General features: G+C 38.9%; 1 protein-coding gene across 2 annotated transcripts; it reads left to right on the top strand.

The window, feature by feature from the left end:
* Positions 1-2,408: 2,408 nt before the first annotated feature.
* Positions 2,409-20,862, top strand: LOC116058093 (scavenger receptor cysteine-rich domain-containing group B protein). 2 transcript variants are annotated; one of them, XM_035991033.1, is made up of 12 exons: positions 2,409-2,805; positions 5,249-5,388; positions 6,416-6,448; positions 7,760-7,798; positions 8,379-8,681; positions 8,806-8,874; positions 14,243-14,557; positions 18,252-18,320; positions 18,596-18,664; positions 18,796-19,110; positions 19,753-19,842; positions 19,951-20,861. In XM_035991033.1, the coding sequence occupies exons 2-12, from the start codon at positions 5,253-5,255 to the stop codon at positions 20,265-20,267; spliced, it is 1,755 nt and encodes a 584-aa protein (XP_035846926.1). In that variant the 5' UTR covers positions 2,409-2,805; positions 5,249-5,252; the 3' UTR covers positions 20,268-20,861. The 2 variants fall into 2 exon arrangements, with proteins under 2 accessions (XP_035846926.1, XP_035846927.1); XM_035991034.1 differs by lacking the exon at positions 2,409-2,805 and having other exon boundaries at positions 4,493-5,388; positions 19,951-20,862.
* Positions 20,863-23,236: the final 2,374 nt, after the last annotated feature.

The raw sequence follows: 23,236 nt of genomic DNA, 5'->3' as shown, positions 1-23,236 counted from the left end.
TTTATATACATTTATATTTATTTTTATATTTATATTTATTTTTAGATATTTATATTTAATTAAATTTATATGTTTTATATTTAAATTTTTTATTTTTATTTTTATCATTATTTATTTATATTTATTTGTATATTTATTTATATTTTATTTTATTTAATAAAAATTAAATTTGTATTTATATACATTATTTTTATTTATTAAAATTTATATTTATTTAAATTTGTATATATTTGTATTTATTTATATTTATTCAAAGTTTTATTCATTTGTATTTATTTAAATTTACATTTACATTTATATTGTTTATATTTATTTAAATTTATATTTATATATTTATATATTTATATTAATTATATTATTATATAATATATAATTTAATTTTAATTTTATTTTTTTTATATTCATTTAAATTAATATTTATTTATATTTAGGTACAGGACAGTCATTTAGTCACAGGACAGTGTGAGTCACAGGACAGTGTACAGGACAGTCATGGAGTCACAGGACAGTGTTCAGGACAGTGTCTGACTGTCCTGGGACAGTCATGAAGTCACAGGACAGTGTACATCAGGACAGGACAGTTGTTGCTGCCACTGCTTCTCTTCTGGATGTGTAAAAGAGCAGCAGCTAACAAGTTCAGTAAGGTGATGTAGAGTTGTGTTTTCAGTTTGCTCCCGCCGCCCCCAATTGGCCAAGAAAGTAGTTAATACAGGATTACAGTAAAACATTTAACTAAGTAATTAAGTAACTAAGTAAATACATTAAACATGATTAGGTTATGCGAATAGCTTAGTGAGTAAGTAATGTCTTGCATATTTACTGTCACTACAGTCATTGTGCAGGGCTTCATACTACCAAACCGTTTCCAAGTTTGCTGGAGAAACACACTGATTCAAAACTATACATATGGTATACACATTCATGTTTGTTAGTTTCCCACCTTAAAACTAAAATAGTTTACTGTTGACTAGTTAGCAGCGTCACTAGTTCTTTGGCAAAGAAAAAGGTGCAGACACAGAAAAAGCTAAAGTTTTCGAGGCAAGACAACGCTACTAGTAAATCTGGAACTTCGGCTGTGTGGCATTGTGTTTTCTCCTTCCTATCCTGGATGTTCAGAAAATTACCTTTGTGTAACAGAATCCCAGTGTTTTGACTCAACCACTGATTCGAGCGACACCCCAGGAAGGAGCCATGAATTGGTCCTTGAAAAGCCTGTCAATGGCCGTGGACAGCCTGCACGTTTCTCCAAGGCTCAGGAAGGATTAGTGTTTGGAAGCAATTGCTATTAGTCTGCTGCACAATCCAGAGAGGCCCCCGGCTTATCATTGTAAGGAGACAATGCAATTGCAAGAACTACAGAATATCTTGTATGTGTGAAATATAACCACGTCGAGGCACATTAAGCTTCTTTCTAGCTCAAAGGAAAGGCTTTTTGGAAAACAAATAAACAAGATGGAGTGCAGTAATTCATGGACATGAGGAGTGTGTGGGGTAATATTTCTTTCTACTGAGGTTGAATCACGTTGGTAACACATGAAGATTATAACAATCTTTAAGACAGCAGTGCCTGAATTGGACCAAAAAAGGTGCCAGTACCCTAATTCAGCAGTTGCATGACATGACCATCGCATGTTTCTCTGATATACTTTTATTTATACGTAGAGCTTGTAGGGTTACGGAAGCGTATTACATTCACTATAGATCTTTTCTCAAAATTACGAGATCTTTTCTCAAAATTATGAGATCAGAATCTCGTAATTACGAGATAAGGTGAATGTAATACGCTTAGGGGTGACCCCAAATAGTCGACTATTCAAGGATTCGATCTAAGGAGGCTGATTCGATCTGCCAATCTCAGTCGAATTGTCGTAGTGTCTGAAAATGTGGTTATGAAACAAAGGATCATTCTATTCGGGCTATATGGCGGTGCTGAATGTCTGATTTTACAAAGAATGGCTTGGTTTCTCCCATAAATCATATATATATCATATATAGCCTATTTTGGTATAAATATCAGCAGATATCAACCATTTAATAATACGGTTAATAACAATTAGAAGTAAGGGTACTCATGTGGACAACAATTAGAAGTGCCGGTACTCAGTACTGGTGAGTACTGGCCCATTTTGAGCACTGTGAGACAATGTATCGTTCATTTAAACGAGCACAAAAAGCTGCAATATTGAGAACTCAGCCAAGATGTTCATGTTGAGTTTGCCTTGTCTTTTCATTCCACTATGGTGGATCCAGTATATACACACACACACACACGCACACACACACACACACACACACACACACACACACACACACACACACACACAGAGAGAGCCGCAGCCTTGTCTCCCTCTGCGTGTGTGTGCAGAGATGAGCAGGACCGCACCTTCTGTGAGCGCTACCTGAAACTAGAGATGCAGGGGTACCAATGAAGGGTTAGCGTTCATTGTCTTTGTCTTTTTTTTCCTTCTTTTTTTTTGTTTTGCCCCTCCTGCTTCTTTTAAACATAGACAGGTAAAAGGGCGTTAAGAATATTAACATACAATGCTCTGGTATTTATTGTTTTACGTAATCTCTGTCACTGAAGCCAGGTAGTCAAGCAGGGTTAAGGACATGAAAGACCTTATACAAGCAGCGCTGGATACTCTTGAGTTTGCTGCCTCCATTTCTACACAAACTTTCTGTGTTTTCTGTATGACTTGTGGAATTAAGCTGCCAGCTATCTGAGCTCTGAGGACATTTTTTAGTACTTTTTTTGGTGGGGATACTTTTTATTATTGTGGGTGAAGATAAACACTTTTACAACAGGTATGTATTTATTTTTAAACACTATGCTGTTTTTGCTTGATTTATTTGCTTTATTTAATTATCATTATCATTTTCAACATGAACCTGGTTCTGTGACCTATGAGTGCATGGTGTTGTCTTTAAATCTAGTTTTTCTCTGTCATTAAAATTGATTTTGCAATAACGTCACATGCATTATAATGTGATGTTACAGAGGAGATGGAGATAATAAGGATGTGCATACTGAACAGCGTTGTTGCAAGGCAGATATTTAAATTAAGATCATATTATTTCAAACATGTTTAGATTATATGAATTATTACCTTAAATTCTATCTGTTTTGAGTCCATATTTTCAAAAAGATGTCTTCTGTCATTTTGTCACATTCCACACAAAAACTAAATAGATTTTGCAATTAAAAAAAGGTTATTGCTCATAAAAGGCTATGGTCAGACTTTCGTGCTGATAAAAGCATTGCTTCTCTGTTTAACTGTTATACAATTCTCTCAGTTAAAAGAGACTGACAGTATTATTCTGCAGTTTATCTCAGACATTAAGGGGTATTTTTGTGGGGCTGAGATCTTTCAGTTATTTCTCAGCACAGGGAAGTGAGAAGGGAGGGGAAGCAGAGCCGACACAAAAGGCAACATTATTCCCCAGCGGATCTGCGCTACATCCTACCATGAATGGAGTATTGAAAAACATAACATTGGGGACTAGATTATTTTTCATCCCTCATAACTGAGCCATTTGTCCCAGGGTTTCGAGTGGTTTGTTGGTACAGTCTACAAATGAGACAGCCGTGGTTCTTGAGTGCTGTGCTGGTGTTAAACTCCCCACCTCCCAATTGGACGCACAATGATTTCTCTGTGGGCCTCTGGCCTTCTGCTGCTGCACCTTTTCAGACAATACGACAGCGCAGTGAAAATGGACTGGACCGGGATGAAGACTGCACAGTCCAAAGTTGTTTCTGTGGCTGCTGTCAAGTGTTTTCTTGTCCCTAATGGTCCCTCAAAAGGTTATGTGTTAAATGTACCTCCACAAGCTGAAGATAACTGTATGTATACAATACAGTGGCTTGTACAGTACAGTGGCTCAAGATTTTAACACCCCCTAATCCCCCCCACCAGCCCGTCTCCCCCTGCCTCCTGCTCTCTCCAAGGAGACGAGAGGCGCCCCTGCAGTGTCATCAGGTGCCTAAGCGTTTAGGAGGGTTCTAGTGACAGATTTCAGGAAGCAGCGTTTATGCCTGACGATGAGGACCACAGAAAGCAGAAATGTCTTTTTGTGCCCCCTGGGCTCGGAATGTCCACTATCTCGAGGGGCCAATATCAAATTCTCCCCTCATCATCCCCTAATACACATTCCTGTGTAAGGTCAGGGGGAATTCTGCATTGGCGAAGGGACAAACAACCCGAGGCCAAGCCACACACTGTGGTCTCCTAATGACAACATGCTTCAAATAACACTATTCAATTCATTTCTGGGATATTTGCTCTCAAAGAATACATATGTGGAATTTAATCATTTCAACATTCCCATTTCATAATATACTGCATTGCTTTTTCTTTTGGCAGTGCGTGTTTAAAATTTTCATTTTTTAATTTTCAGTTACATCACAGTACACCAGATGCTACAGCATTTCCTTGATGTATTTAAATCCCCTTGCAGTACTTGATGAATGCCATTCATCCCAGTTTCTTACTTGAGAAGAATGTAGGCTATTCAGTGACTATCTAACTCTGATTATTGAGTGATTGTCAGTGAATCCTAATATTCTCTGTCTGAAGGAAAATCCCCCTTGATTATCGAAAGCCGCGACACAGGTGCCTGCCTCTGTCTGTAACACAAGCCTGCTTCAGCTGTTGATGATGCTGGGAAGCTTGGAAATTACTCATCTCTAACCATCAGGGTAACAGACCTCAGTCCAATTCTTTTGTTGCGGCCTCCGTTACCTGCTGCCTGCCAGGAAGGTGCACGGCAGCCATTTTGTGCTTACACAACAGCAATGTAACACAACTCCCTGTTACCGGTGTTGAATGAACTTTTCGATGGCACATGCCCATGTCTGGGAAACTGAGGTTCCTGGTTTGCTCTGACAAGTGTCTGTGTGCCACATAAACTTCCTCACAGCTCTCTTACGTCCATGGGGGAGTGATGTGCATCGCATGATCTCTGGAAACGATTTCTTTTTGAGCTACACATTTCCCAAGCCTGACCTCAGACTACTATCAATACCTACTACAGCACAATAACAACAGCTGCAGGCTCCCACACAGAAAACAATCCAATACTATAATTAGGCTACTCTGAACCAGGACAAAAAGTAATGATTGTTTAGTAGTAGTAGAAAAGTGTCTACCAATCGGTAGTTTACAACATTTGGAGGCATGTTCACATACAGCACAGGACTTGGGGAAGCCTAATGAGAAAGACTGACAGCGTGTGAATGTGTGTGTTTCAGGCGGATGGTCAGTCAGGCAGCCATGCGAGGCCAGCGTGTGGTGGAGAGCGAGTGTAGGTGCTGGAACCCAGTCGTCTGGCTGCTGGTGTCCCTGCTGGGATTCCTCGTCTTGGTGGCTGTCAGTGTGCTGCTGCGACTCGGTGAGTGTATGAGCGGGAGTTGGGGCCCGGGGTCAGGGCCACTTGCTGCTAAGACAAGCTGTCTGACTGTAGGAGCTCATCTTTTGCCATAAAGAACACTGCATGTGATTAGGGGTAAAAGTTTATTTTTTTTTATTTGGGTCATTTTTTGAGAAATATTGACATACAATAATTTAGTAAAGACATATTAGAGTAACCACAGTCTGAAATACATTTTAAACTATAGGCCTTGTATTTTCACATATATATTTGTTTCTTTAAATGGCTAAAGGGCAGTTCTTTAATGATATTTGTGGTACATTATCATTGTTAAAGGGAACAATGTGAAATTTAAATGGAAAAGTAATAGGCCTTACATCTCAAGTTCTCAATGGCAAAAAACTGCTTATTAAAGTATATAATTTCCTAAGGGGGTCATTTTTCACACACTGGCTCAGGACCAGAGGTTGGTTATATAAAGATTGAAACCGATCCCCAAGCTTTATCTAAATCTATTAACATTGAACAAACTCATATGTGCTTGCTTTTAAACTCTTAAATATGATGGCCCTTTCAATCAGTAGTTTTTAAATAAGGGACATTAACATTATGCTGGCCACTCCAATTCATTATGAGATGCTTCATATTTTAATAGTTCCCAGGGGAAAGGTTACTCCTGCCATAAACTGAAACAGATTGCGAGACACATGAGTTGGGTTCTTGTGCGTCTGTGCTGAACTGAACCACATGTTCGGGACGTTAATAATGCTCATGAACCGGGTGTGCCTGCAAGTGAACTCCCTGTAGATGAGAGCTTTTGTGTCCACAGTTACTGTCTACCCTGTGTGTACCAGTGATAGCTGGCGAAAAGCCCTGAAGTTATTTTGAAGGGCTTAACGTCTACTCACTGGACATTATGGATCAACAAATATCAAGAGAACAATTTATTCAAATGTGCTGGCACTAGCTTGTTGTATTTGTCTCTTGAGAAAGCAAAAAGATATCCAAATGTGTGCCTTACTAACATTTTTTTGTTTTCAAATTTCAGGAGACATAAAGATAGACAGACGGGCTGTTAACAGTAAGTAATATTTAAGTTTATCCTCCTTAGAATAAGAACTGTGTCTCCCTGGAATATAAACCAGAACGTAACCTGGATGTGACGCTGTAAACAGATGGATTACCAGCCCCTGAAGTTAAATTAGGTAGTTTTACTATATGTATACACTGTACATGTTTCAATGCCACACACACATGGGAGAAGCCTGTGAATTTACCTACATTGGATGTACGGAAAAATCCCTCTCTCTGTGACTTGTTGAAACCGAAGATAGTCTTCAGGCTTCTATACCGGTCTAGAAACATCTTCCAGTGTGACTCTTGGGTAAATCTGTGTCAAAGCACAAACTTTTCAGAAACATGGACCCTCTGTGTTTTGCATATAAAATATCTATTGACTGTTTTAATTGATTAATTTAGCTGACATTACAGACAAGCATTAAATAAAATGCCAAGATAGAGAGAGAGAAATTTGATTAGATGTTCTATTTCCCCACTCACTGATAATAGTACATATTTGTCACTCACTCTAAAAAATAAGAAGAGTAAGAGTTGTCAGCCATGCTAGCTAATGCAAACATGTTAACATGCTCACAATGGCAATGCTAACATGCTGATGTTTAGCAAGTGTAATGTTTGCCATGTTCACCATCTTAGTTTAGCTAAATATTAACATTATGGGGCCCATAGAGCAGCCCACTAGAGACTTCCGCCAACCGAGCCAGTTGCTTCCCAAATTCTGATAGTGAGTCATCTTGGGGGTTTTCATGCTCGAAATAATGTATTCAGATGTCTCTTTTGCCATTTACGTCTATTGGAAAAAGTCTTTTTGGGCCCCATGGCCTCACATCACGGACACAGAAGCTGTAATTCCATTATTTGGCCCGGCATATTCCTGGGGGCCTGGAGGGAAGGGGTATTCTGCTAGATGTCACTAAATTGCACTGCTCCTTTAAATCACAAATTTAAACATCATGGTGGTACTAGATGAAAAGTCAGGGGATCTCCAAATTTAGTAGGATTCATCCTCTGAGGACCATGAGTGTGTCTGAATGTACGTATGAATGTATAAAGTTCAATGGCAATCAATCCAAAAGTTGTTGACTTGTCCTCCCTTTCCATGCCGCTAGCAGGCTAAAAATCCAAATTAAAGGAATGGGCTAACATATTTATATTGTAGTGGCTGTTCTACATGGTCTGAACAGGTCTCCTGTTGTGGTTTCAGGCTGTGTCTAGTGTTACAGAAAAATAGATACAGAGTACAGCAACTATGGAAGGCCAAGAGCCTCCTTTCAACAAATAATTTGACCTCTCTCTCTCTCTCTCTCTCTAGCAAATGTCATACAAGCCCCCATGAGGACACAGTACCCAGGTAAGCATGAGCTAGACAGCCACCTCCACCTCTGCACCTGCCCAGACACTCATGTTCAGAAAAAACTTGTCTGCATCCAGGCCACGACATGGAAACCTACTGTATCAGTGGCTGGCTAGTGTGTCAGTGAAAGAAAGTACAGAAGGTTAGATCAGTGCCTGGGGCTTTTTTAAACAAGGTCACTTTCCCAGCTCTCCATTTCCCTAATCCCCACTTATTTGCTATGTAACCTCCCATTCTCCTGCATCCACCATCTCTTCCAAGGAGTCATGTGGCTTATTGTGTGCCTTAACTTGGTAGGATTAGACGTTTTGCTATTAACTGTCATTACATTAGAGCCATGCGAGTCTGTCTTCTTATCTTGTTTTGTTTCCCTCTTTTAAAACATAGTCCTGTTGTTAAAATGTCTCTCAGACAGTAAAGCTTTTATAAGCCTGAGATTTCTCAATGAGGTGGCACAATCATAACCAAACACCCCGAACATACTGTACTTATCTACTCAAAGACAGGGAATTGAGTTGTGTTTACACACTGACGGCAGTATTAATCTGACACATATTGTCTGATTTTCTCTCCAAAGTACAACTGGTGAATGGACGTAACAGGTGTGAGGGTAGAGTGGAGGTGTTCTACAATAACTCATGGGGCACAGTGTGTGACGACGACTGGGACATGGTGGACGCCAACGTGGTGTGTCGGCAGCTGGGCTGTGGAGTGGCTGTGGCGGTGGGGAGCAGCTCTCAGTTTGGACAAGGCTCAGGGCTCATCTTGCTGGACAATGTGGACTGCAGAGGAAGTGAAACAGACATCAGCCAGTGCCGTACTCTGGACTGGGGCGTCCACAACTGTTACCACTATGAGGATGTGGGTGTTACCTGCAAAGGTAAGGCCTGTATACTACTTTAAGTTGGCTGAGGTAGTTGTGAATCATATCTTCATATATAAACCTGGAAAGAAAGGCGGACAAAGTGACTAACATTCCTGCTTTCTTTTCTTTTTGCTGCTAGAGCCAGCAATGGTGGGGGCAAAAGGTTTTCTGGATCCCACCACACCCCCTGTGCAGAACTCCGGTTTACGTAAGTGCTCCCTGCTTTTATTGAAATGAGACTGGTCTTTTGCCAATGTGAAACGTCAGAAGGATGAATTTGGCGTTTTAAAAGTTAAAAGCAGAGTAGCTCATTCTGTCAGGTAGGAAATATCTATTAAATAAATTTAGTGGCGGGTAAAGTGTTAAAGCATAATATAGCAAATGGCCAAAATTACGAAACAAATATGATACTTTTGAGATAGTATGGGATTATGTTAAAAATGAATACTTATGTAAACAAGCCAGTTGAAAGTAACTATAATAATATGTGTTGGAAATTACTTTAATAAACTTGTCATGCTTAGTATTTTTACATAACAATAGCTCATATCCTATCTACTTGTATGTGAAATAGGTTGCTTGTACAGTAGTGATGAACCAACAGAGAAATCTCACCCATAACTGAAGTTCCCGTTAGTTCTGTGGAGATTTATAGCGTCTTTAAGCGGTTTTGGTTTTACTGCCTCAACTTTACTTTTTTGGCCCCCTCTCGTATCTCCACTATATGCTGCCTGCTCAGCACCAAAACAAGATCAACAATATTTACTAGAGATGTTCCGATACCTATCGGTATCAGCTCCGATACTGCCTAAAACGCTGGTATCGGTATCGGAAAGTACTGGAGTTTATACACCGATCCGATACCACGTAATAAAGCCCTAAAGAAAATCTACGTTAAAGTAGTTTATTTATGTTCTTTTCCGTTATAACTGACTGTCAAACTGGATAATAAAAGAAAGTTCTGTGGCATTCATGTTTCACAAAGAGTTTAACCTGAGCCAGACTGACAACAAAGATATAAATAATATCACATCCATACAGATGATAGTATTCAGCTGTTAAAACATAATAAAATATATGACACACTGGTATCGGATCGGTACTCAGTATCAGCCGATACGCAAATTCAGGTATCGGAATCGGTATCGGGAAGCAAAAAATGGTATCGGACCATCTCTAATATTTACTGTACATTTTGTAAAGTATTAACATAGACATGTTGAACTTGCACTTCCATATTTGCACCTGTATGGAAACAAATAGCTATCTTTACCATAAATAAAATTAGTCAATGAAGGTACATTTCAAGTGAAAGAAAAATAAGACAGAATCTCCTGAATAAAGTAAAATAAAAAGTGCAAATAGAGCTTTGATCAGCCCCTTCTCTCTGACTCACAGCTGTAAGTCGATCCCAACATGATCAAAGTGTGTAGTGCTACTTTGGTTAGACCAGGGAAAACAGTCTCAGACGCAGTCTGTAGCCAGAAAGTACCAAGTCTGTTGCTTCAAGCTCCATGCTGTCATCTCTCTCACATATCTTGCTGTTGTTCTCTCTAACAAAATATTTACATGGATGTAACTGCAGTTCTATGAGTATGTGTGGAGCCCTCTAACGGGCTTCGCTATTGGTTTACCCTTATAAGGCTCTATATTGGCACATGAGAAAAAATATTTGCACTCACTGCCTATCAAGGGGTAGCACACATGGCACCTGAATTCTGCCAACCATGACAGCGGTCAAATAAGGCGGCTGTCACCGTTTCCCTCTCGGACAGAAGCAACGACCGATGTACCGGTGCCATCTTGTGGAGCACAACACAGGGCTGGGTGAGGAGGCCAGTTGTAAGGCTGACTTGCTCGGACTCGGTCAGTCGGCCTCAGCCTGATGCTGCTGCCCTAGGCACAGTAAGCAGGAGTCCAACAGCAGCATGCACAGGGCACATTTAACACAAGGCTTTCTGGCCTAAAATTAGCGTCTGCATAGTCTCGCATTGCCAGACCTATCTCCACAGCGCTGCGGACTATGGTCTGGCTCCTCCACACATACATTCCAGGATAGGAGAAAAGAACTCTCTGGGTTGTTTGCATTTCTTTAAACCAATCACAATTGTCTTGGGCAGCGCTAAGCTCCGAACGCAGCGATGGTGGCTCTGCAAAATGGTTTTGGGAAGGAACTTGTTTTGGTGGAACATTTGCACCCTGCAAAAGAAAACGCCACATGAAATATTAGATTAAGTTAACTGTTCACACAATACAGTAATGTGAGCTATTTAAATTAGCTGGATACATGGTTAAATGTAATTTGCTCTTGGGTGTATCGCTGTGTGTATTTTGACCATAGCAAATCCTTGCCAATCGGTCCTAAAACGTGCCAGTTAGATAGTAAATGCCACAAACATATTCTTTGTAAATCTTTACAATCATTCACCGATAGAACCAAGCAGCCCTGCCTTGTTGCAGGATCCACATTTTCTTCGAAACTTGCCATTTTCAGCATGCAGCCTTGCTAGCTTGAAGTTTGTTGTCGTTTCCCGAAGAGAACAACGGTTATCCTGGAAACAGTTGATCCAGACTAGCGTCTGCAACACCAGATGGTGAACAAAGTTTGCAGTAGATCTGTTCTCAAGATGGTTGGGTGAAAAAGGGAGACGAGCAACGTATGCACTTGGGCTTTATAGAGGGGCGGATGCCGCGTGTGTGCTGACCCCTGATTGGGCGGTCAGTAAAACATTTTTTTACAGGTGCTGAGGTGGAGCCTCTTAAGGGTAAACCAATAACAAAGCCTGTTGAAGGACATACCATATAAAACCGTCTAAGCCGGTAAACAATCAATTTGATTGGCTGAGTGAAGCTATTGCCCTTTAACCCTATTAATTGGATTAGGTGTGATCACAGGTCAGGATAGAACCGTAACTTGGTCTGGGTCCGGACTGCTATCCGGAATTTGGTGATGCCAGATATAAAGCGTTAAGGACAGATGTTGCATTCTCTCTCTGCTAAATAAGTAGATCAGGCCATTGCTCATGTGCACATCTCATTCTAATGTAAATTAAAAAAAAATGCAAATAAACGTTTCTTGACTGTAGAGGATACATGGAGAGTATGTTGTATATTCAGAGGAATTCGCTCTGTGTTTGATTAGATGGGTTTTTATGTTCAAAATCTGAAACACACACACACACACACACACACACACACACACAAATCTACCGGACAGGTGGCATGCCAGATGCTACTACAGAATGCAAGGCAGGTTTCATTAAATAATGAATGATGACTTATTCATCATTTCATTGTATGGGTCCAAAAAGCAGGAATCACAGTCAGGTTCATTTAGAAATAAGGTTTATCAAAAAAACATAAATTGAATGGAAGGCTATATTATTTCAGTTTTGCGGAACTGTCATGACATTTTCCACAACATCAAAAGCTATTCAGCTCAGCAGAAAGTAACTTTTGGGAAACTATACACTCAAAGGCCTCTTGAATTCCAAGCCGTCCTTATTGTTGCTGGGTATGCCTTTGTTGTGGTTGTTTTTTTCCCCTTAATTCCTAAGAGAATTACGAGAGACTAGAACAGAATTTTGTTAACAAGTGACGTATTTGGCTAACTCTCCAGTGACCTTTATAAAATCCACTGGGAATGTAGTGAAGCCATCCAGATTCATGGCTTCCTTACAGATGAAGCACATTTTTAAATGGACACATGAGAGTGTCTATTGTCTCTGTTAAGGTGTGTTTTTGTCAGGTCCGAGGCTTAAAATGACAACATCTGTGCTCAGTGCTATATCAGATGTTCACCTTTAACTCCCCTACTTCATATGCTGCAGTATGTATTGTATAGTAGGCTAGTGACAAATTGTCAAAAAGGGCTTTAGTTTTTGAGATACCCCTACTGGAGGCAGAACTAAACCCAACAATGTTTTTCCTCATCTCTAAGGTCTCCCATATATGAAATGGATTCTTGGCTAAAAATATTTTACTGCTAATATTGTTAAATTAACAGATATTGTTATACACCCCAAAACCAAAAAAGGACTAAACCTTACCTTTGACCTCCCCAAAGTGGCCACTGGAGATGGCCTAACCCCCAGAATGGCTACCAAAAGCAGTTCATGTTCCAAATGGTTGCTGCTACAAAAAAACAGCCTGAGAAGAGCTGGAGATTCAGTGAGGAGAGGGCTCATTCCCCCTCACAGTGTTTGTTTTGTTAGATTGCCATTTGTTTGATTTAAGACAGTCATTTAATTTGTATTGTGTTAAGTTATAGTTTTATTAAAATGCTCATTAAGGTCAAACTGCAATCCTGACTCCTGGTCTCCTGTTTGTGCTATGGTAAGGTGTTGTCTTTCGATTTCAATCTTTGTTTCCATATGGACTGTATAGTACAAGGTGCCATATGAAATGTTTCATTATTAAATGTATCTTATATTTGAATTTCTCAACATTCTTCTCACCACTGATAATGGGCTTTGGACTTGAGACTAAATTATGTCAGTGTTCCATTTTCTTTCATTTTGGACACCTCATACATTGAGTGAAATAACACCCTGATTTGTCATGCTATATTTATGTATTTGGTATTGCTGGATTCAGCACAACCCCACCTTCCCAACAAGCCATCATATGTGTTTCTATGATAATCCCAAACTGGCAAAGTAACCACAAAGTAAATGAAAACATTCTGCATAGATATTCATTTTTTGCATGTTCGCCTATTTTATGTATGTAGAGCATGTTTGATTGATCTGCATTAGTTTATATGCCTTAACTCCCATACGGACAGGCTATATTTTATTCCTTTTTTTGGCTTTGGGGTGTATAACAATATCTGTTAATTTAACAATCTTAGCAGTAAAATATTTTAGCTATCATATATGGGAGACCTTAGAGATGAGGAAAAACATTGTTGGGTTTAGTTCTACCTCTGGTAGGGGTATCTCAAAAATGTGGGGGCATTGTCACTAGCCTATAGGCCCACACCCTTCTCATTTCCCTGTGTCTGTTAGTAATTTCCTCTGTCCTAGACACACACACACACACACACACACAAATCTTAGCAGATACCGTTTTCTCTGATATGTCCCCAAATCAGCACAAATTTAACATTAATATAGATTCTAATTAGGGCTGCACAATATATAGTTTTTTTTTATTGTCATTGTGATATCAACTGGCGCAATAAACATGTCGCTAAAGGCTTCGACATATCACAAAAGGCAGAGATTTTTTGTGTCAGTTAAAAGAAAATATCAGTAGAAAACTGCACTTTGAAATGTTACTGTCTTTGTAGTGGTGCCTTTTATATTTAATTCAGTATTACATTTATTCAATAAAAATGTGCTTCTTTCATTTGTTTTAAATTCAACAAGCAATGTGTTGTATTTTAGCAGAATACTGAAAGCAGCAGAAATGTAGAACTGAGTACACTTTAATATCCGTTTATCGCAAGTAACATCGTATCGTGTTATTCAACGTCATTGCGTATCGCATATTTTCCTCATATCGTGCAGCCCTAAATGTCTAGTATATCATATAAATATATATTTAACCACCTCTCCATCCATCTGTTTCAGGAGATGGCACCATCCGTCTGGTGAATGGACAGAACACCTGCCAGGGCCGGGTAGAGATATACTACCAGGGAGGCTGGGGGACAGTGTGTGATGACGATTGGGTCTTCAACGATGCCCAGGTGGTGTGCCAACAGATCGGCTGCGGTAGTGCCGTCTCTGCACACACCAACTCCTACTTTGGCTACGGAACAGGACAGATTCTCCTAGACAATGTCAACTGCTACGGCACTGAACTGGAACTGGCGAAATGCAAAAGCCTGGGCTGGGGCAAACACAACTGTGGCCATCATGAAGACGCTGGGGTCACCTGCACTGGTACACTGCTCTCAGTCATGGACTATGCATTAACACAAGTTGTACAGATGTAAACCAGGAACTATTATTATTTAAACGTAACTAAGTAACTAAGCAAAACTAAGGGCCCTACAGTGGTGCTCATAAGTTTATGAACCCATGCTAAAGTTGACTAAAAAAAAGGAATAAAAAAAAATCATCTTTTGGAAATTGATCTTAATGCCTTAATTAAAAAAATTAGGAAAAATTCAACCTTTAAGGACACCCATTTTCTTTGTGAATGAATAATGTATCGTAAATAAATAAATGTTCTTCCTTAAAATACAGGGGGCATAAGTAAGTACACCCCTATATTAAATTCCCATAGAGGCAGGCAGATTTTGATTTTTAAAGGCCAGTTATTTCATAGATCCAGGATACTATGCATCCTGATAAAGTTCCCATATAAAACCATGCCAATCTCTTGGTATGGTGAAGAGTATGTGATGATGTGGGGCTATTTTAATTCCAAAGGCCAAGGGAACTTTATCATGCATAGTATCCTGGATCCGTGAAATAACTGGCCTTTAAAAATAAAAATCCTGCCTCTATAGGAATTTAACATAGGGATGTACTTACTTATGCCCCCTGTATTTTAAGGAAGAATATTTATATATTTACGATACATTATTCATTCACAAAGAAAATTGGTGTCCTCAAAGGTTGGATTTTTCCAAATGTTTTTAATTAAGGCATTAAGATCAATTTCCAAAAGACGATTTTTTTTTATTCCTTTTTTTTAGTCAACTTTAGCATGGGTTCATAAACTTATGAGCACCACTGTATCTTGCACCCAGTGCAGCGCAAAGCCCGACGCAATGACCCACGTCGTTTAAATAGCAAATGCTGGTCTTACAGGTAAGTGTGTTCAAGTGGGCGTATTTCCTCTTGAGGTAGCGGAAAGTGATTGCGTCATTGACCAACAAAAACCTGGGGCCTGTTTCACAAAAGCAGAATATATAAATCCAGGATAACTGATAAAGTGAGGCTTGACCTAGTCTAATCTGTGCATCCTGGCTTGGTGCGTTTCACGAAGGCCAAGCCAGGCTGAGGAGGAGCGACTAGATTGAGCCAGGCTGAAGTAATTCAGATAGATGCGCGTCCACGGCTTTCCTCAAAAGACCGCGAGGTCGATCACAGATTTACTGATGCCAAAATGGAGAATACGCATTGTTCATACTTTATACAGAGTGAGCAGCAGCTTCTTGTGGAAGTATGATGACGTGAAACACATTATTTGTATAAAAAGAAAAGAAACACGGCCGCTGTAATGAAACAGAGAAAGCGTAGCAGACGATCACGGACCGACTGAAGTAGCCTAAACATATACATTAACTGACCACTGCTCTGAATTGAAACCGTCATAATCATACCATTCAAGCATTAGGCTACTAATCATTTGCACAAATTAACAGTTGTACTTTTTGCCTTAAAAGTAAGCAGAAGATAATGTTACTCAGGAAATTTACCATGAAGATCAATTTTCTACAACACTAGAATATGATGCATAAATATCTTTCGCTCTGTTCCTCCCTCTCTCTCATGGGCTAAAATATAAATTTCCTAAGTCATATTAACTTCCACTGCTCGCTTTTAATGCAAAGTGTACAACTGTTCGTTTTTGCAAATGACAGTGACTCAGTGGTTTCAGTTAAGAGCAATAGTTCATACATGTATATTTTTAGACTATCATTCAGTCTGTCCGCTATTATCTGCCACGCTTTTTCTCATGTTTTTTTATTTTTTATAGAGGACGAGTTTCCTTCTCTACATATTATATGCCTTGCTCCCTTGTATATATGAACATAGAAAATAAAGACACTGAAGAAATGTGACTCTAAAATCTAGAAACTATAAAGATAATTAAGTGATACATTCCATGCACACTGTAAACATGAATGGAACAGAGTATATTCATCAGTTATTTCCCCCCCAGCTAAATATAAGGTCAAAAACCATTGAGGTGTCCTCTCCCTGTTGTAACATGAATGTACAGTAGCCTACATCACTAGATAGTTACTGGTCCAGTGAGCTAAGACTATAATTTGGGAGGATTGTACAATTAGGATATGTTCTTTAAATTGTACAATCCTCCCAAATTATAGTCCCAGTTTTCTGGACAACACAATTTGTGTGCTAAGAATGCCAAATACAATGCACATGGAAGCAGAACAAACATGATCCTTATTGTTAAAGAATTTAAAAAAAAATGAATCAACTAAAATAATTCAAGGTGCATTGGTCAACTATAGAAATGTACAGCGTTGTATGTATTGCCCTTAGTAACAGACTTCATTTAAAACACATTTGAAATTGTATCTAATTATCTCAACAACTGCCATAATATATTCATCAAACTTCTAACAACAATATGAACAGCAGTCTGCATACAGCAATATAACAGTAACGATGACTGTCACATGAATAATTATTAAAAAAAAATAATGGTCACAACTTTAAATAATAACAGTACTAAAACAGCAATATGCACCTGTTGTATTTTAATCCAGGCTGATAACAATAGGGTAAAACCACTGCTGGGTGATCAGAAAAGGCTCCAGGATTAAATAAATCCTGGCTGTTAGCCTGGTCGGGAGCAGGCTAGCTGTACAGAATAAATCTCCATGGTGATTTATGTGCCTCCACTTTCGTGAAACCGAGTCAAGGCTTAAATCATCCAGGAAAACTGATAAATCCCGGCTTAATCCCTTATCTTGGTTTTGTGAAACAGGCCCCTGGTCTAAAGTCAATAACGCAGCATTTCATTGTCATTTTAACGCCTACTTCACCTCGTGGAGTTTTGGTGGAATAGTGCTCGTTCCATATATGATCTGCTTGCGCGCTTTCCCTGATAACTGCTAGTGGCAAGCCCACTAGCGTGTAATGCTGGGAAGCGGGGCGATCCCTTCCGTGAAAAAATGTCACAGTGGACACGAACCATGAGACTGAGGCTGATGGGAATGTCATAAGTTTTGAAGAATTTGGTCATAAACCAAAGTTCTCGACAGTTACATTTCTACCTGACCAAAGTTCCTTTTGAGGGACATTTGTGTACCAGAATTCATGACAATTATCATTGAGAAATGTTATTAAAAACCACAAATGTGAACCTCATGGTGGCGATAGAGGAAAAGTCAGAGGATCACCAAAGTCAGTAGGATTCACCCTCTGGAGACCATGAATGTCTGAATCAAATGTCATGGCAATCCATTCAATAGCTGCTAGCATCGCTAAAAGCTGCATGACAACCATTTATTATAGTGACTATATACTGTGATAACGTTCGTTTCTTCTCGTGCTACGGATGATAATAATGTAAGTAGTAATTAGTAGTTGTGGTAATAGTAGTGGTTGTACAAGTGGTAAGGAAATAATAGTGGTGGAGATATTTAAGAAAAAGAAGACACTTAATGATCCTCAAGGGAAAATGATCATATGTAGAGAAAATTAAATTGACTAATGTTGAGGTATCAATAAGATAAGCTAAAATCTTAATGTAATTTATTGAATCTCAGTGGATATTAAATAAGGAGGATGAAAAGCAATTATAATGGTAGTAGTATAGCATTAGAATCTGTGTAAGTAATAAGCAGTAGTAGTGTAAGTAGAAATTGTAATAGTGGAAGTTGTACTGCATATATAAAAATTATTTCATTTTCATTTCTACCCACTTCAGGATCCACCACTGTACCTCCTGTGGCAACAGGAAATAAGCGAGTTCTCTGGCCAACATATAACACTGAAGGTATACAGCCATAATATACAGTAGACATTTATCTGCCAGCAAACATGCACACACTGATTATTACTCTTTTTTCATCAGCATGTCCAATTTGTTTTGCTGGATTTGTTTTTTCCTCAGTAAAAATGAAATGTGAACTTTTGCCAAATGACCAACAGGGAGAGCCATTTCTCCTCCATTGCCTTTAAGGTGTAACAGACTAACCTCACCATGATCATTATAAACAAGTAGTTTGGTGTATTGAGAATTTAATCTTATGATTTACATCTTCCCTCCAGCAACAGAAAAGGTTCCAGTCACCACGTTACCAACTACAACAACTGTTACCACAACTTCCACAACAAAAGGTAACAATATATTACACTTTGAATGACCGTTTGTTTTAATATTGTGATGACCAGGAAATATAATAGCCTTTTATGCAATTATCATGAAACATACATTGCAATTATGTACCTGTCTATTTATTCTTGTGCAGGCACACCATCCATTCGTGTCGTGAATGGTAATGGTAGCTGCCAGGGTCGTGTAGAGGTCCTCTACAAAACTATTTGGGGGACGGTGTGTGATGATGACTGGGACATGATCAATGCCAACGTGGTGTGCAGGCAGCTAGGCTGTGGTCCAGCTATTGCAGCTACGGTCCTGGCCTACTTCGGCTATGGTACGGGTCCCATCCTGCTGGACAATGTGGATTGCGAAGGCTCCGAGCTGGAGCTGTCCAAGTGCTTCAACCTGGGCTGGGGTCAACACAACTGTGGCCATCATGAGGATGCTGGGGTTATCTGTGCACGTAAGACCTGACCGGACCTCTCTAACATCATGTGGGGCTACAGCAGACTCCATTAGGCATACATTTATGACAGCACATACACAATACTGAACATAGGGAATTTCTGTATCACAAACCTCTAGTAATCAATTTCACTAAAAGCTCATGCTTCCTTTTCATTCTGTCATCTGTGCTCTTCCTGTTGAGCTGTTGAGTTGCAATGCATGACATGCAGTACCCAGACAGCCCAGAGAACATAAAAAATACAGTGGATGAGTCACATCAGTGTCACTGCCTGCCTGCAGGCCAAATTTCACTTCTTCAAGGCTAAATCAGAAGCACATACAGACTCCACTTTATTGTGCTTAGATAACACATCCTTGTTTTCAGGTTGATAGGAAAATATGATTGTACTATTTGTTTTCTAAAAGGCAACAATTTTTAGTCCGTTGTCTTCAGATGGTAATTAGAATGGCAAAGCAGACATATTTTACAAAAAGGTGTTAAAATTGCAAAGTGTGTCTCTGTATTGTTGCCTGAAAGGAGCCAGACAAGCGTGCACATTGTAAATTGCTTTTGTGACCTGATATTTCCTCAGTATGCCCAGGACCCAGAAGCATCACTCCCTTTTTCTTTTCTTTTGCTTTCCTCTGCTTCCCTTAGCTTTTGAATTGTCCATGGTTAATGGACGTGGCTTTGGAGTAACAGAACACATACCTGCCACCACCACCACCACCACACAACCACCTGAGGGTAGGTTAAATATATCTTTAACCAGCACAACATCAACCCATTTCCCCTGGACTAGGTCTTAAAAAAGGTTAAGAATCGGAATTGATGTGACTCCTTTGTTTTTCGCAGGAACGGTGAGACTGGTGGGTGGCCAGCATCGATGCGAGGGTCGGTTAGAAATGTACTCAAATTCTGGATGGGGCACAGTGTGTGATGATGCTTGGGACCTCCCAGACGCTCAGGTTGTGTGTCGCCAACTGGGCTGTGGAGGAGCCACTGCGGCTCGGGGAGAAGCATTCTTCGGGCCCGGCACAGGAACAATCCTGCTGGACAATCTCAAGTGCAGCGGTGCCGAGGCTTCCCTGCAGGAGTGCTCCCATATATCCTGGAATGTGCACAACTGCGACCACTCTGAAGATGCTGGCGTCACCTGCTCACTGTCGTGATTTCAGCAAAACCACACTCCCATCTCCACCATGGGTAGGAAGTGGGCGCACCAACCTGGGACTTGTATGCATTATGTAAATAACAGCTCTCACCTTGCTGAAGGAATACTCCACCACCAACAACATACAAAATAATTAATATGACAATATACTATAAACTATCTATTAAGCACTTTATAAATAAATATGATATTAAATACAATGTACACAGGGTTTTTTTTTTTATAAAGAAAAACAACGATTTTAACTGTCTCTCCTTTTTGCCCCTAAAAAGTTGAAATATTTACTGTACATGTGATTCTTTCATAATTAAGTAGGGGATACTGGAGGAAGTCCCACAATTATTAATTGTGTGGATGAAAGTAGACAAGTTTGTGGACTTCAGTTCCAAAATTTTACAAATATATATTTATGATAAAACAAACAGAAAAATGGGAACTAATTCTAAAGTACAAACCACAAGAATGCAAGATAGCAGAAACATCCATAATTAAATGTGCTATATATTGTGAATACACAGCATCTCTCCATCTACAAATAAATTACAGTATGTGCTACTTGTGTTCTGTTAACCATCATATAAATAAATGTAACCTAATAATCATTTACATGTGACAAAATAAATGTTCTTATTTTTCAGTATATAATAACCAGTATTTCCTGTGTAAAAACAGAGGTGTTTAAATCAGTATCTACATTTGGCATTGTCCTTAACATGCTCTGAATTTGTATTCTTCTTAATGGCATATGCAAATATGTTGACTCTACCATTTGAATTTGTTCAACGGAGAGGATTTGTGGGAACATTCACATTCACAGGGGAAAGTATGAGATTCAGAGTGGTCATTTCCTCCCATTTGTTGTTTACCATTTGTAGCTAATTGTTAAGCTAATGCATGATGTTAGCTTAGTCTATCCATTTTTCCAAGAAAAATAACAATATTGCTAATAAAACTTAGTTGATATGTAATTCTCAAATGAAACCAATTGCCACATAATACAATTAAGCTTTTTAACTGCACCCAATTTGGAATATAATACTGACACTACGGGGCCACGTGATAATTACAGGATAATGATGAAATGTAGTGTAGTAGCAAAAGTAGAGCATAAAGTCATGAAACTGACTCAATAATGTCAGTTACACAGCAGTATTGGTACAAAGTTGGCTAACATTAGCCACAATAAGCTAATGGTCATACCTGACCAAGTATATGCTACGGCTTTAGCAGCAGCTCTCCTGAGTGTATTGCAATAGGTGATTTATAGAATTCAACTTTTATAAGCGGAAGAATGTGTTATTCCACACTTTAAACTGTAAATGCTCTCCACAATAAAACCTGTTAACAGTGGCATTACATTTAAATGTGTGAAAAAATATGTGAGCATTGAAAAGCAGTTAGAAGACCTCGCTGTAATGCCGTTTAGCATTTAAAGAATTCTGCTACTGCTGATAATTTACTGTTGTACTTTTTAATCTCCGGATACTCACATCAGCCTGGATGATCTTTGAGCATTTTATAGGCCAAAACTGGTAACAATTCCTTTTTAAAATACCCATTACTTCTGCATACTGTAAATAGACTCACATTTTCTTGATTTTGTTAGACTAGTCAAAACTTCAGTTCAAGACATTATAAAGAATACATAAAGAACATTTTAGATTAAAAAATACCATTTTATATTTAACGAGCAGGAATTAAAGATATGTTGTTATCAGAACAGAAGCTGGAGACCCATTTTCTTTAATCAGTTATTAAGTCATCACTTAAATGGAGATATTTGGCATTCACATTATAGTCGATCCTGAACTGCAGATATCTGTAATTGGAGGTTTCATATACTCTGATTGCTTTAGTCTTATTAGTGAAATCATACTTAGAGATTAATTCAGCATTTTAAATGAGCAATCTGATAAACAAAATGCAATTAGAAATACAATATTTTAAGATAGCATTTTGACTCATGAATATAGATATGTGTACACCTAGTATGATGTAGAAAACAGAAAAAAGAAGCTAAAATGGCTTCAGTCTGGCAGGCTCAAGAGCAAAGTTGGAGGTGATTGATCAATTTCAGAAACATCCAGCGTCCACAGGGAAACAAAACGGCCTGTGTAAGAGGGCGTGTTTGATGACTCATGATAACATGACTCAGCATGTCAGCGTTATAAACCTGCTTCATACCGACGATTACTACAACTAAAAAAGTTATTTTATATATTAGAATTCAGCACTAATACTTCATTATTTGAAATGCAATTTTTGACAAATCGTAATTGTTTTGCTTTTAAATGATAACAGGCTTGCTGATATTCGCTTCTCCGCTGCCAAGCAACAATGTTGCAGTAATGTCAAAACATAGAACTGCTCTGTGGTCACAGGTGTGTCTTTTCTTTATCAGCTACACAGGCTTTGAAGGGGACTCAGCCAATCAGACTTGATGACAGGAAATCTTTCATTGACCATAATCACTATTACAGAAATGAAATGTAAAACATTATTTAATTACTTGCCTGTTATTACTTATTATTTGTTATTACTAATAAACACCAAAAGTGTTTAATCCGCTAATCATTTCAGCTGGACTTGTAGGCCTGTATATTGTTAGGTAGTTCAATTTATAATAAAACATTGTATTTTATAAACTACATGTGTTTTATGGCCAAAACATCTTAATCTCCATCTCTCTGAAATGTAGTGGAGTAAAAGTAGAAAGTGGCATGAAAAGAAAAGGCTCAAGTAAAGTACAAGTACCTCAAATTTGTACTTAAGTACAAAACTTAAGTAAATGTACTTAGTTACATTCCACCACTGTTATTAACAATGTAAACCTTGTATCAGCTAAATCGACACCGAGGCCCTCTTCAAGACAGGGCCACAATATCAGGAAGGCCCCTATCATGCCAGTAGTGCTAGGCTAACGCATACTCCTAAAGCCAGGCCTTTGGAGGGGGGTCTGGGGCCCAG

This window comes from Sander lucioperca, chromosome 13, assembly GCF_008315115.2.
Source record: "Sander lucioperca isolate FBNREF2018 chromosome 13, SLUC_FBN_1.2, whole genome shotgun sequence".
Lineage (NCBI taxonomy): Eukaryota > Metazoa > Chordata > Actinopteri > Perciformes > Percidae > Sander > Sander lucioperca.
This window is presented reverse-complemented; position numbering and strand designations above follow the sequence as displayed.